Here is a 15,447-nt window from a genome sequence, read left to right on the forward strand (position 1 = left end):
TAAGGTTGTTGGTATTTCTTGTTTAGTTTAGAGATCATAAATCATAATTTAAGTAAATAATATTAGTCACCTGTGTATGTGTAAATGTGATGAAATACAACAAATAAGATATAGACTAGTAAAGTATTACTTAAAAGTACTGTTATATTATTCACGTCCATACTTTATTATAAATGGACAAATAGTATTAAAATAAAATATTATAGGAAAATGTGTACTCAATTTTATATTTTTAATTTTCTATGGTTAAAATGTTTTTATTCATATTTTACCAGCACATTTTCATTTAAAAAAACTAAAATGAATAAAATAGTATAGTATTTTATTTAATATGTAAATAAAACAAAATGGAAATGGAAAAATGGTATACCACACAATGCACGTATTCAGACTCAAAAACTTTCCACCGAGTTTGTGTATATATTGTAACTCACAAAATTATGGTTTACGCAAATTAAACTTTCATCATTTACCATACAATTTGAAAGGTATACAATTTTCTTCTATTGAGATGGTGTATTTAATAATATACCCGCTGTGCATACTTCGTCGATGATATAAAGCAAGTGTACATGTCTCGAAAAAATAAATACAAATCCTTATAGAAATTCACTAATCAAACTTAAATAATTGGCGTACTTACTTATTTTGAATACCGGCTAACCCCATTATATGACATACCTATATTCTAGGTAGTGAGACTTAGAATTTATTTTCTACTCACGACAATAATTGAATCACGAGCAAACGTTGATGTATCGATGTAACTATATTTTATTTAACTTTTCAAAGTATCGTATTCAGAATATCCTCTAGCAGTTTTTAACAATCAGTTTACGTCGTTCGTACATAATTTATTATAGGTAGTTTTTAAAATACGCCTGCTTCTATTGAGCGACTGCATAACATCTAATTAATGGCATTTTTACACAAATAGCAGTTGTATCCAAAATAGTGTGACGTTTGAGAAAAAAGAAAAATTATAAACAATGCAACATTACTTTTTGCCAAATATTATAATATGAATTCGCCCACCATATAGTGACATATTATTATTATCATACACTCGTATGTTATAGGCCTATGGAAAGTGGGAACCCTTTTATTCCGACAGAGACTGTACACTTATATAAAGGTGCTGTGTAAAGTGTAAAGCCAATGTAATACACTGTTTAATGTTTATGTAAAATCGCGAGATCAGTTGTATTTTTATCTACAACATTAAGCCACAAGGCACTCTTGTAAAAGCACCAGCTTCTAAGCTAGCACTCATACGTGGTAAGTATACTGAAAATCTCTCGAAAAAAATGCATCTTAGTTAAAAAGTAAAACTGAACGTGACCACTACAAACCTTCCTTCCATTTTCTTCTTTCAACTATCATCTCGTTATCTGCCTGGTTTTATTGATCTCGAGATATTTTATCACAAACGTATTCATGTAAGTTTGACACTTCATTCGCAGAGCACAAGCCGATGAATTGTATTTTTATTATTATTATTAATGTGTATAAATTATACTGTTAAATATTAAAATGCATTTTTCTGAAGGTACCTTCACTCTTCTCCATTTTATAATGGAGTTTAACGCTTATTCTGTTCACGCGTATATTATGCATTATTCGTGGCATTGAAACATAGGTGATTTGAATATTCAAAAAAACAACTTTGAAGTTTGTGCCAGGCCAACAGTTTTGTAATAAATAACAAGAATTTAACTAAAAGTAAATTGTATCTAATAAAAATTAGTAGCTCGTCCAAATTCAGATGAAAACATGTTTCCTTTTCCGAAAATGATCTTATCATTTTAAAAAATACATAAGCGTAAAAATGTAAAATAGGCCTATAATCTTAGTACAGTGTTTGTGTTTAATCACTAAAAATGCCACCGCTAAAAAACAGCGAAGATAACAAAAAAAACTTAATTATAATATACTCACAGTGAAGTTTCTCGTCCAAATTTCCTCTGGACGTTACTGATAAAGCTTTGATGAATTCTTCAAACTCTATAGAACCATCCTGAAAAATTGTTTTATAATGTGATTAAATTTAGTTTAATTTAAAAATAGAAACACATAATTAAACAGTTGCCTATTATTGATATCATCTATTTTATATTACTGAATAATATGTCTGAAATGTTTTAATACAAAAATGTATAATATTTTATTAAACCTATGCATGTGAGCAGTATATACAGCATACCTATGTAGTGTATATATTTTGTATTTCTATTAAAAAAATCACAATTTAGTGAAGTAGCACTGTGAATTTTTTTCAAATAATAACCATTAGATTTGAGTGGAAACGGGGTGTCGAACTTTATTTTTAAGGGTATTTTATTCTTATTGCTGTAACTAGTTTTGTATATTGTAATAATACGATGAATAAATTTTGGACAAAATTACGGTGTATATTTATTAAAGATAAAATTATTTAAGATAAATATTATAGTATTATTATTGTTATATAACTCATTAGTCAATACTGAGTACCGTCAACAGTGTGAATTGGTAAGACATAAACCTAGACTAAATATTTTGCGAATTGCATTGTATAAAGAAAACAATAATATTGTACATTTATAAGTGATGGTAAAATGTTTAGCTAAGCCCTGCTATTAATATTTTTAAAATTACAATTAATACAGAAATAATAACTAAAATCGTAATGTTTGTTTAAATATCATGTGTTTCGATATTTTGAAATGTCTATAAAAAAAACTATAAGAAATTTGGTCGAGTTCCGTGATGGCCACCGATCGGTACTTGGGTGCCTATAGTTTGCACTCTGAGTCATTAGTCATTACCGCTATAACGTATATCGTTTGTTTCTATATATGCCGGTTAATCAAAGATGTGTATTAAATATTCTATTTACTCTTCTTTTTTAGCTTAAGTCTAGCGAGCACTAATAAACGAAATATAAATATTAGATCCTCTGTAATATTGTCAGCGTCTAGCGCATACGGTCTCATCGGAGGCCGCCTCGGTGGTTTCGATATTTAAAACAATATAATAACGGTGTAGCAGCAACCAATCGTCGTCTCTACATCGTACTTATCGCGATTGATGTTGTACTTGTTTGAAAACTCATAAATACTATTTACATTACATTAATCAAGTTCTAATCAAAATGGCGAACAACAATAAGAATAATAATAAGGTTATTAGTAAAGCGAAAAACATCGTACTCCTGACAACAATCGTTAATCGCTATAATAATTTCGAAAATATGCAATGTACACTAAGAGAAAACAGATAACATTTTTAAATTATATATAAATTGTCACTCTTGAAAATGGAATTATAAATATTCAATCAAAATACATTCGATTACAACTTATAACCAATATTGAATTTTTCAAAAACTGGTGTTTAGAAATTTTTATATTATTTCCCCAATTATTTTGAAAGGTAGTTATGAGAAATTTTTTACTTCTATTTTCTGATGGTACAGATTTCTCAAAAATGAAACATTTTTCTTCAAAAGGTAATGGCAGACTAAAAATAAAATAAAAAAGATCACTGTAAAACAAATACATTCACAGCATTACTTAGAAACAAATATTATCAATAGGCATACATACTAAAAAGTTGTTAAATAATATAATATTCTGTAGATACACGAAGATTCGCTAAGCATACTCATTGCTCACCATCATGCTTTCCTTTAATAATGAGTTAAATAAAATTTTTTTTTTAAATATTATACTCAAAGACCATATTTTCGAATTCTTGAATTTTTTTGTATAACTTAATTAATGTATTGTAGTGATACAAACTTCTATTTTTCAAATAAGAACCCCCCTTTTTTGCTGAAAACTATTTAGTGGATAGTTTTTTTGAAAATGTTGATGTTCCTAATTCAAATTCAAATTCTTAATTTCGTAGTTTTAAAATGTTTTTACTAAGGATAACAGTCCTTAAAAATAGTTTAAAAAAATACATTTTGTACAATATGATGTTTTAGATTTTCTTTTTCAGAATTTCATTTCAATTTTAATCTAAATGTACTCTCAACCAACTTTCTTTCTATATGTCATTTCACACCACTTTGAATACGGTCATAACTCTTGATATTTCTCAACAATTCTCAACATGTTTAGTTCCTTTTTTTACTTTCATTTTTTAACCTCTACGTGGGAGCTAAATTGTTTGCACATGCCTTGTCCCTCATTGAGCATCATTTATTGACAACAACAAAATACAACTATCATCGTTGCGTTTGGAAGATTGGATACTGGTTTGCAGGTTTGCTATGCGCTTGGCACCATAACCTATTCTTCCTCAATAGTTAATAACCTGTATTTTTGTATTGTATTTTATACATATATAAATTTTCTTAAGTTGTTAACTGTACTATATTTGAAACCACATTGTAACTGTCGTCCATCGTTACCCACCTGCCTAAGTATTTGAATAAAATCCCTTAATATAACTGTATCGAATAAAAATTATAAGTATCTAAGCCTCAAGGTATAGTACCTATAATATCCTATTTCTCAGTAATCCAAATAAATTGTAATATAAATATTATTTTATTATTTTCCAGAATCGGTAGTAAATGAAATTAAAAATGAGCAATTATTTAAATTTTTAAATATTAAAATAAACACGATGTTTTCGAAAGAATAATCACAATAAAATACAATTTCACGTACAGAATTTCTGCTTTTACAACTCTCTTACATATTTTGCGTGCTTTAGACGATATCCAAGATGAACAGTAGGAAACAACTTAAAAATGTCGAGTGCACGTTTTTACCTCAAACATAGCTTTAAACATTAATTTTATTTTTCTATAATTTATTAACAACCAACATTCAAACTAATAAAAATGGTATAATACAACGATGTAACATTATAATGTATTAAGTTTTCTTTGTGTATTATTATACTATACTATAGTAATAAAACAAAAAGGCATGTCAGTATGTCACTTAAAAAACTGTATAGCTTAATTTTATGATTATTTAATTCATACATTTTACTGTTAAAAAACACATTAAATAAATTAAATCTACCAAGTTTGGCAATTTTTCTTTATTATCTTGTTATAAACATCTTGAAATAATTTTCTTCTCATATTAAACTTAACGTAATTGTATTAGTTTAAATTTACTGGTGTTCATGAATCTAAGTCAAATATTAAATACATTAGTACGTACCTATAATGTACGTATTATAACAGATAACTATTAATGCAAAACAATAATTTAAACATATTTAATGTTAACTACAAATACAGAATACTGAAAAGTTATGTTTTTTATTAGATAATATGTTAATGACTATATTATTATATCACAAAGTTCTAAATGTCTTAGATGTATGGATAAAACAAAATAATATCAAAATATAGATTAGTAAATAAAGATAAATGTTTGAATTTTCCAAATCTACAGGTAATCATATTATTAAAATACGTCATATATTATTTTAGTTCGTAAATATTTAAATATTTGTTCAACCTAGTTTTTGTACCCAAACCCTTTTTATATGTGTATCAATATTCAATAGCCATTTAGAATTTGGGTGTGTGAGTAAACTTGACCTAAGATTCAAGAATGAATATTAAAAAGAAAATTATTGCATAATAGTTTAGCTAAAAGTATAATATTTGCATACCCATATATTATTTGTTAGTAAGCAATAACTATATATGGTTAACTATACTTATGGTTGATAAAATGTTGACAAATGTATTATAAATCAACTTATTATTATAAATACAATATGGTTAAAGTAGAAAACCAACCTCTCTTCTGTACTGTAAATTTCAAGTGTACCTCGTCAACCGTCAATAAGTAAGTCACTGTAATGTATGTGTTAAATTTGAATATAATGATTAATCAATACATACATTGTAAAAATGGTTCTGAGCCAAGACTATCTGTCAGCCTATAATATTACTAAATGCATTTTATATTGATATTATAGTAATTTATTTTGCCCAACTACATGTCTACATATTATGGCTATTATTTATTAAAACTACTCAAAGTCAATACCGTGAACGGTGAGAATAGTTTCGGGATATAAATAGATAGTAGTTTAAAATTAATATAAATTTTTTTTAATGTACTTGTATTGTGCATGTTAAAAATAAAAATATACGTACAAAAACGTTTTGAGTTCAGGAGAATAATATTTTTGAATTTGGTATACAACAAAATAACCATCATCAGCATTATTCGTAATAATATGACGTACTATCCAATGTCATCTTAATTTAAACTTAAATGTCGATAAAAAGTAAATTAAACTCGCAAAATTACGATATTTGAGTAACCATATTAGGATAATTTTAATTAATCGTGAGATTGTTTTTTTTACTGATTCAATAATGAATGTCATGTTTAAAATTTTAAATGAGTACTCACACTTATTTTTGATCGAAATTTCAAAACTAAATTAATTAAAATACTTAGAAAATATTAATGGAAAAAAAACAACATATCATAAACTATATATTATATTTTTAGTGTTCAGTAAAGAAACTTACTTTCGATTAAGTCTTCTTCTTGTCATCTATAATAGTTTACCAAAGTAATCAGTATGTTTTTATTTTTTTAGTCATTATAACTTTATTAATTTGTGCAGTACCTGGTCCAAACAAAGCGACTCGTCTAGTCTTGAATTTAAATAACATTGTTCAGATATCGCCGTATGAATAATGAATTAACTATACTGAATATGTTGTACGCGTTGCTTCCAGAGCAAATGTGACACCTACACAGCTACCCAGCAAGAAATGACGCTCCGTCGGAGAAATATAGTTTATTGGTTATTTAATAGAGAAAACAGTGTTTATGGGATAATACACACCGCCATGGAATAAACCCGAGCGTATTATTATACATTTAAAAGAAACACATGACAGTACTGTCTCACCAGCAGGTGTATAGAATTTAGAATGTGATTATTATCAATATCGTCAAAATTATATGATATTATCTATTACATGCATATTTATATTATAATAACAAAAACGTTTTGCCTCGTTCATCGTTCAACAGCATAAACGTATGATTTTTATCGTTCGCTGTTTGACCATGATTATAATAAAATTAGGCTTGGATATCTCCGTCATCGCTATACCGTCAACATATCCACATACAAAATGTTATAGTAGTTTTTTTTTTAAGTTTAATGTAAAAAGTGGTTAGCGAACCGTGCAATGGATTAATGAGTACACTTATATTATAATAATATTAAAATATTTATATTACCTATAGTCTTTACGTATTTTTCAAATAAGATTTAACATCTACAAAGCGGGCAAAATTGAGAGTCTCCAGTCCTTGAATCATCAGACACGAAGTACATGCACTCATATTATGTAATGGTAATCTCAATATGATCTCAAAACCTCCGACGGAGTACACTTCTACAACTTGGAAATAAAAAAAAAACCAGTGCTTAAAACCTCCAACGTCCACAAGACCTTCTTTTAACAAGCAACAGCAAAGACAAAAAAATCAATTTATAAATTACAGCCACAAATATAAATTCATAATTGTCATTAATGTACCTATAATACTGCATATTTTGTAATTATTTATAATTCAACTGTAAAATATGTAAGATCATGACGTGATATGCCGTGAAAACATGTGTAATACATTTAATTAAATACAATGTATACATAATGATATGTTTAGCCTACCGTGGGTACTAATTGGTAAAAAATTGCTGGTGTAAAACATAATATTAAAAAATTATAGGGATAACAAAAAATATATATTGATGTATAATTATATGTTTTATTTTAAATTAATTTCATTTTATTCGACTTGTGAAAATCAGTTTTTCATTTTTGTTAATGTTGTTGTAGCTTTATACTTGAAATATTTTCATCGGACATCTGCAAGTTTGACCAACACCAATCGATAGATATACACCAGGAAATAATTTACCACCGGTTAATGTCGTTTATGCAATTTTTTCAATACATTCACCTGTAGACAGTAATTTATTATTCTATATCTCTGACTAATTTTTGTATTCGTACGACCATCATCTTCGCGTCAGCTGTTGTGACATCCATCGCAACAGCGTGGACTTCATTCTGCGAGTAGAGGTAAGATGGCAGCGCAACACAGTCACTCCCCTTCAATATTTTATTCCTCGGGTGTATTATTTTTTTTTTTTTTTTGTGCGTTTTGTCTTTAGATACTTTTTCCCGGATATTTTTACATCGAGTTGCACATTTTACGCTCCGGACATTTTACTCCCCTGGGATATGTTTACCGGTAACCGTTTTCAACGTCCCGGACGTAGAGACGGCGGCGACCGGAAAAGGAACGAACATATTATTATCGCACGCCCATACGTACCTACCTATACATCGTATTGACGTACAAAATGCGTCGTCGAGTGGTTCTGTACTGCGTTGAAAATAATAAAATAATCCCCTGAAGTACGATACTCGACAGTCGACGGGTGCACTATCGTGAGCATAGTGTACAGTATCCGATGCACATAATATGAGTATTTATACGTTTATTATATTATTATTATTATTATTATTATCGTCGTGGCGTAGTCCGATGAAATATATGGTGACAATAATAAATTATATATATTGTAATATGTATTAATTTTCGGGCGGCCACTTTTAAACAACGCAGAAATCCTAACCGTACTCGTCGGGGTGAAATGTAATACGCATGCATACAAGTGTCAAACATATTATTATGCGGTTGTAGAGGGCGGTGAAGAGCGAAAAGAAGAGGTTGTGTAGTAAGTACTTCATACGATAATATGGTGTGCACCGCACAGCCACTGTCGTCCGCCCCAGAAGCGGTTGTGTGCTCTATATCCATGATACTCACCCCATTCGACAGTATTTACTGTTAAGTATTATATAGTATCGAAGCACTCTCGTCGATTGACACTTATTATATTATTATGGTCTCGCAAACGGCAAGGGGTTAAAAAGCTCGTGCCAGATCTTCGGCATACACCCGTTCCGTCACATAAACGCGGTGGGCTTATTCGTTTTGTTTTCCCCCTATTTTTTATCTCGCTTACTCGCTCGCCTGCACTCTGTCTTTGTTTTTCTCGACTTTGTGCCTCTATGTCGAGAGTCAAACCCAACAAACATAGTATTTAACGGAGGCTAGAGGCGGAATTAAAATTTACAGTTTCTCTGTTTAAGACACGATGTATAAAAAAAAAAAGCTAAATAATTAGTGCAGTCCAGCAATGCCAACCGACAACGTTTCTCTATAATATTTACAACGCCCTTCGTATAATTCTGATTGTTATGAGTTAACTCGCTAGTTTTTTTCATTTAAAATTCGAAAACATCGTCTTAACACTAGCAAAACACCCAATATCAATACACCACAATCCGAAGGAAGCATTCACTAGTAGATTCAACTACAATTGAGAAATTGATGACAATTTCAACTAATTATAATTAGGCGGTCGGCGAAGCACCTAGAGGTGCCCCTTCCCATCTATAGCTCTATCTCTACAAATGCATTTTTCTTATTTTTTTTCTATAATCTATGTATAACGGCCAACGATTAAGAGACATGTACTATGGATGTTTCGTTTCAAATTCCAATAAGTGATATCCCTCAACGTCTGGCATCTCTAGAACATCGCATATCGGTATATACGCTTCAGAACATAACATTGCATACCACAGTCAGTGTGACTTCTATAGAACATCTACGTTCCAATACATTGCACACAGGGTAATTACTAAGTCTACTCCGGAAGTTATATCGCATTATCTCAATGTAATATAATATGCCAACAGTATCTCTTCTGATTATTCAGAATATACTTTTACATACCGGACAAAATTGTAATAACAATTCTACAACCAGTAAAACTGACTTTAATACAAATGAACCATGCTCTATCCAAAAACATCAACGTTACACGTTACTGCCGTCTCCCTTACCCGAACAACAAAATATTATCTTCACCATTCAATATTCCAATATACACCAATATTCTCTTCTTATATTTAATTCACTAACTACTGAGACAGAAACTATTAGATCTGAACCTTCAGAATCTATCACCAATGTCGATTTGTCGATTAATTCTGTAAACAATTTTAACCACTAATACGCCAATTTGTATTTATTTATTACCAGGCAGTAAAGCTGAGAACCATAAGCATTTTTATGAACAAAAAAGAACGTTTAGAGTCGTTATCAAGAAAATTCACCACTTGGTGTCTACCAAATTACAAAATATAAATATGAGCTTGACGAGAACCGATCAGTTTCATAACCAGAAACAGAAATAATGGACATAAAAAGCATACAACATATACTACCTATTTAGTATTTATATTATTATTACTTTATGTATCAACATATATTTCTTGAGTAATATCAATCGATATGTTTTCTGTTCATTTGAACCTACGTCATTTTTTTCTTCTCTGATCAAATTTACTTATTATATTACTTTACAGAAAGTAAATTAAAATAATTTAATAATAATAAACAAATAATGTTAGTGTTAAGTTTTTTTTTTCATTTGGTTTACAATAAGTTATAAAATAAGTTATAGGCACTACAAAATACAAATTAATTAATATAATAGGTTTAGTGCATAATACACTTTAAACTTTGAGTAACAGCTGCTTATTATCAAATTTCAAAATCAGGGAACTCAATCAGTTGCATAGTAGGTGTCCGATGGCATATTATCATTGAATAGGTCACTGAATAGATGGTTAAATTTGAATTTAAAATTGTCTGCCAGTATATTACCAAGTATATATTATTATTACGACATTTATAAGTATTGCTATAGCCTATAAGTAATACAGTAGGTATACCTAAATATGCGATAACTTAAAGCTAATCTGAATTTTTTCAAAACTATCATTAACTATTACTGTACAAATACAAATTTAACAATGCACGTACAAATAGCAAAGTCTCACTAAAATTTTTTAATTATAACAAAATAACTAAAATTGTTATTTTTTGATTCATTGATCTATTTCGTCAAAAGTTCAAACATCTATAAACAAATTTGGCTTACTACATATTTTTTAGATATGTCAATTTCAATTAGAACTTCATATGAAAAGCATTGTATTCACTTAAAAAGAAGTGCCTAGTTATAAAAATGAAAAATATCATACATTTGCTAAAACAAAAACTTTTTGGAATATTTTGTATTACATAATCAATAAGTTTTTGAGGTAACCATTTTTATGAACACTTAAAAAAAAATTTGATTATTCGTATAATTATTAACTATAAATAGTTTAAAGTTTTTACTGTTAATGTTATTATAATGATAACAAAACAACAACAATAGTAAATTCGACGAAAAACCGTTATCATAATAATATGTTTAAATATCAAAAGTCGTCAAAATTCCAATCACTCTTAAAAATGTCAGACTCTTTTTTTTAACTTCCAATAATAACAACTAGGTATGTTATGCATTTCTAAATACAACATATTTTCAAATTTTAGCTATGTAGATGCCTATATGAGGAACCTTGTGTAACATTTTCAAGATTTTAGTCAAAAACAAAAATGTTTTAAAGCATGACTGGATAAAAAGAACCAAAATAATCGAAGATTTTAAGTATTTATAAATAGCAAAAAGATCCTAACTACTTCAAAAATGTCTAGTGAATGCTTCTGTTATATTTATTGTATTTCTTATTTATCAAAAATATTAAAACTCTAGAATCAAGTTTTAGAAAAGTCAATTTTTCCAATTTTTTTTTTTTATGTTTTCCGGCTATTTTAAAAATAATTGGGAACTTTTATTATTAATAATAGTGCCAACTAGATAAATGTAATAGTACATTCGAATTACCAACTAGATATTATAATTTACTACCTACTTGAAACCACCATTAAAGTTGAAAAAGCATTTTTATTGCTCCAAGTGGCGATGACAGACAGAAAATAATAATAGTCTTAAAAAATAAAAACATAATTGTAAAATCAATACATTTATCGATTCGCTCAGAATCTAAAATATTCATTATTTTTCATTGAACATAAAATATAATACAATTTAAATGCTAGACTTATATCAATATAATGGTATGAATGTAATAACAATAATAATTGTCGAGATTTTCTATGATACGGTTGGGATGAATATTTTTAATATTTTTGTATTCACATTCCAAGATTATTGGTAGCTATGGTTCATTTGTGCACTAAAAATGTTGTGAAAAAATATCGAAGGATAAAATGACAAGCTTAGATATTTTATAATATTTAGCAAAATTATATAATTGTTCCTCATTAACTGCAGAATAGACTCCTAAAATGATTTTGATTAAAAAAAATGGACATACAGATTGTAATATTTACTTCTTAGTCTTTGAATGTATTTTGTCGTTTCGTCAACCGTTAACACGCACTGTGATTATACAACCCATGTACCATATACTATATTATATTGTTCATATTAATGTGCTATTAAACTTTTATTATTGCCTTTTGGTATATATCATTCGAATGTGTTTGAATATTTTCACCTTTTATGGCATGTTGGTGCTCTATATTGTTGCTTAAATAATATAATACTTTAATTATATACCTCGTCGACATAATTTATGGGTCAAGTTTTTCACTACCCATATGAACGGGAAATTATGTTTGGCACAAAAAACAAAAAGCAAAATTTTTTTTTCATCTCGAAACACAGGTTTACTTTTACATTTACAACCATATTACTTATTTATTACGCACGTCACACCGCCTATCCCATTTCGAAATTTGGTAGTTTGTGGTATGCGAACTTATAATACGACATTTGTGTAACCATCCCCACCATTTGTATGCCACTTGAAATCGAGTTATAACAAAAAAAAGGAGAGGTGGGCTGGTGAGATGTCACCCCAACCCACCTATGACTAAAATCGAAGATTTGCAGTACAATTATTTATTTGTATGAATTTCTAAGACATAATTTACCCATTAATTTTCAAAATTACCCTTTGACCTTTTCAATGGTTTACAAGATGAACACCTTATTTTGTATTTAAATTATTTATAAATTATACTGTTTATTTAATCAATTTCTCTAATTTATTACTCATCACTAATGATGCAAACATTTCTGAATCCGTAAATGCTGTTACTGGCGCCGAATCCTTACAGGAAGATTAAATAAGTTTTAATGAGTGAGGAAAACGCATTGGTCTATTTTTGTTTATACATTTACGATAACTTTTTTGACAAAATGAACTTGATATTTAACTATAATCTAAATAATATTGTTAGTTTTCGTATGAATTTAGTTAAAGACATTGGTATTCATTTCGAGTACCAAGTGAGAGATGAAATTGCATATTAAAATGATAAATAACAATGCCAAGTATTTCGTTGTAAATATTAGTGAAACATTCATAGTAAATTATTATATTTATATACACAGAGTCATTTTTAAATGCAATGTTTTTGGAAAGATATATGGACAATATATTTTTGGTTACCAAAGATTTACTAAAAACCGTCTTCCTTCAGTATAATTTTTAATCGTTAATCATGAAATTCAATTTTAACACATCCATTATAAATAGTGAGTAGTCATGATGAGATACACTCGATTCCCCTACTGCACAGCCGACTTTCCCCCCCCCCCTTTTTTTTTTTTTTGAAAAGACGAATAAATAATGAATTGAATAATAATATATTCTATATTATAAATTTTAAAAGCTGTTGGTTAGTAACCACGTCACTTGAAAAAAGCTAGACCGATTTGCCTCAATTCTGTTTTTTGATGTTCGTAATATTCAAAATGAAGTTTTTATGGAAAGAATAATTGAAAAAGGTATACCGAAAATCAGAAAATTAAATTCAGCAAAAACTTTAAATTATTTTTTCAAAGTATAAATTTTTTTTGTTTGTAAATGTTTGCCACTGGCTGCATATTATAATATAAAATTTAATGTTATTATGATTGGACATAGTAATTTTAATTTATAATTTTGATATTTGGTCATTATATATTTTTTTGCCTATGTTGATTTATCCAAAGTTAATAGTATCAAAAAAACTGGACTATTTTCAATAAAAGTTATATCAATAGATTTCTTGAGACTCAAAGGGTATTTACAGATTATTTTTTCAAACCCTAAAGGTAGCTAAGGGTAGCCCACTCATGAAGTATTTTTCATCACATGAAAAAATAGTATTTTTTTGTTTATTTATAAGGTTACCATTGGTAACAAAATATTATATAATAATGTACCTATAATATTTAATAGAAATATGGCATTTACATTATTTTTTACAGATATATTTATATAAAAATAATAAATCTTTGGTGCAGGCAAAGCCAAGCGGGACTGCTGGTCTTATACAATACGTAGGTACGTGTTTGTATATTTATCTTTCGTTTAATCATTATAATTTTACAACTGAATGTTCTATATTATGCAGTTGTATATTATTATGTTTAGTGTATTTTAATTAGCTGGTTAACTAGCTATTAGGTATTTTACATTATTTCATAAGCCATATATTTTACCACTGTAAAATGGCGTTTTTATGAACATGTAAATTATAAAAATGTCTTTTTCACCCTGTATTGTTTGTATTAATTTTTCCGCAGTTAAACTACAATGGTAGATTATGATCGCATATTTAGTTTTGTTATATTTATTGCTATATCATTAGGTACTTGCATGATTCATGATACATGTATGTGCAAACATTATCTGAAAACATCAATATTTTTTGACTGGCGAGCACTTATTCTTTAAAACACATTATATATATCATTAGCTTCAAGAAGGGTATTCAAATAAAAGTTCACAATTCTAAAAGTTTTATGTGAAACTTTATATTTTTCATCAAGAATTGTATAGCTTAAAAATATTATACATTACATTTTGATAAATAATGAATAAATCCTTCAATAAATTATTAAGTAAACGGAAAACGTTAAACAATAAAAAGGACAACATTTTAGTGTACGTACATTGACACTTATATTTTTATTATAAATTAGTTTTAATTTACATAAAATGAATTGTATTTTACCATCTAAGATTTTTTTTTACATCATATGATTATGACATATGAACATTGGATATATTATATACGTTGTACACAGTAATCAGCGATAACTATTAAAGTGAACACCATGTGTCGATGTATCTAATTTGTGTACGTTTCAACAAGACAATGATTATAGTAGTAGCTTTCATAATATATTAAACAATTATTTTAGTTAAGTTTTAAATATACCATATTTTGTAGTCAGGTGTCTACAGTTTAATTCAAAGGCGTGCGTGATGTAAGATTTTGTACAGTTTTACATGAAAGAAATAAACGTTGTTTTTTTTTTTTAGAATACGAAAACAAACAATATTCATTAGCTACCTAAATATGAAATATTGTTTAATTCAATGCGGTTGTACGAGTAATTAGGGAATCGAAAATACAATTACTTATAGAAAGAATTTAAATTTATATTTAC

At 28.0% G+C, this 15,447-nt stretch overlaps 1 protein-coding gene across 3 annotated transcripts in view; it reads right to left on the bottom strand.

The window, feature by feature from the left end:
* Positions 1 to 15,447, bottom strand: part of LOC111031764 (frequenin-1) — a 133,072-nt gene that overhangs the window by 68,035 nt on the left and 49,590 nt on the right. For all 3 annotated transcript variants that reach the window (XM_022311846.1, XM_022311847.1, XM_022311845.1), the window contains exon 6: positions 1,939 to 2,017. In XM_022311846.1, coding sequence (XP_022167538.1) covers positions 1,939 to 2,017 — 79 coding nt within the window. The remainder of the gene's footprint in view (positions 1 to 1,938; positions 2,018 to 15,447) is intronic.

The sequence above is a fragment of the Myzus persicae genome, unplaced genomic scaffold (genome assembly GCF_001856785.1).
Source record: "Myzus persicae strain clone G006 unplaced genomic scaffold, MPER_G0061.0, whole genome shotgun sequence".
Taxonomy (NCBI): domain Eukaryota; kingdom Metazoa; phylum Arthropoda; class Insecta; order Hemiptera; family Aphididae; genus Myzus; species Myzus persicae.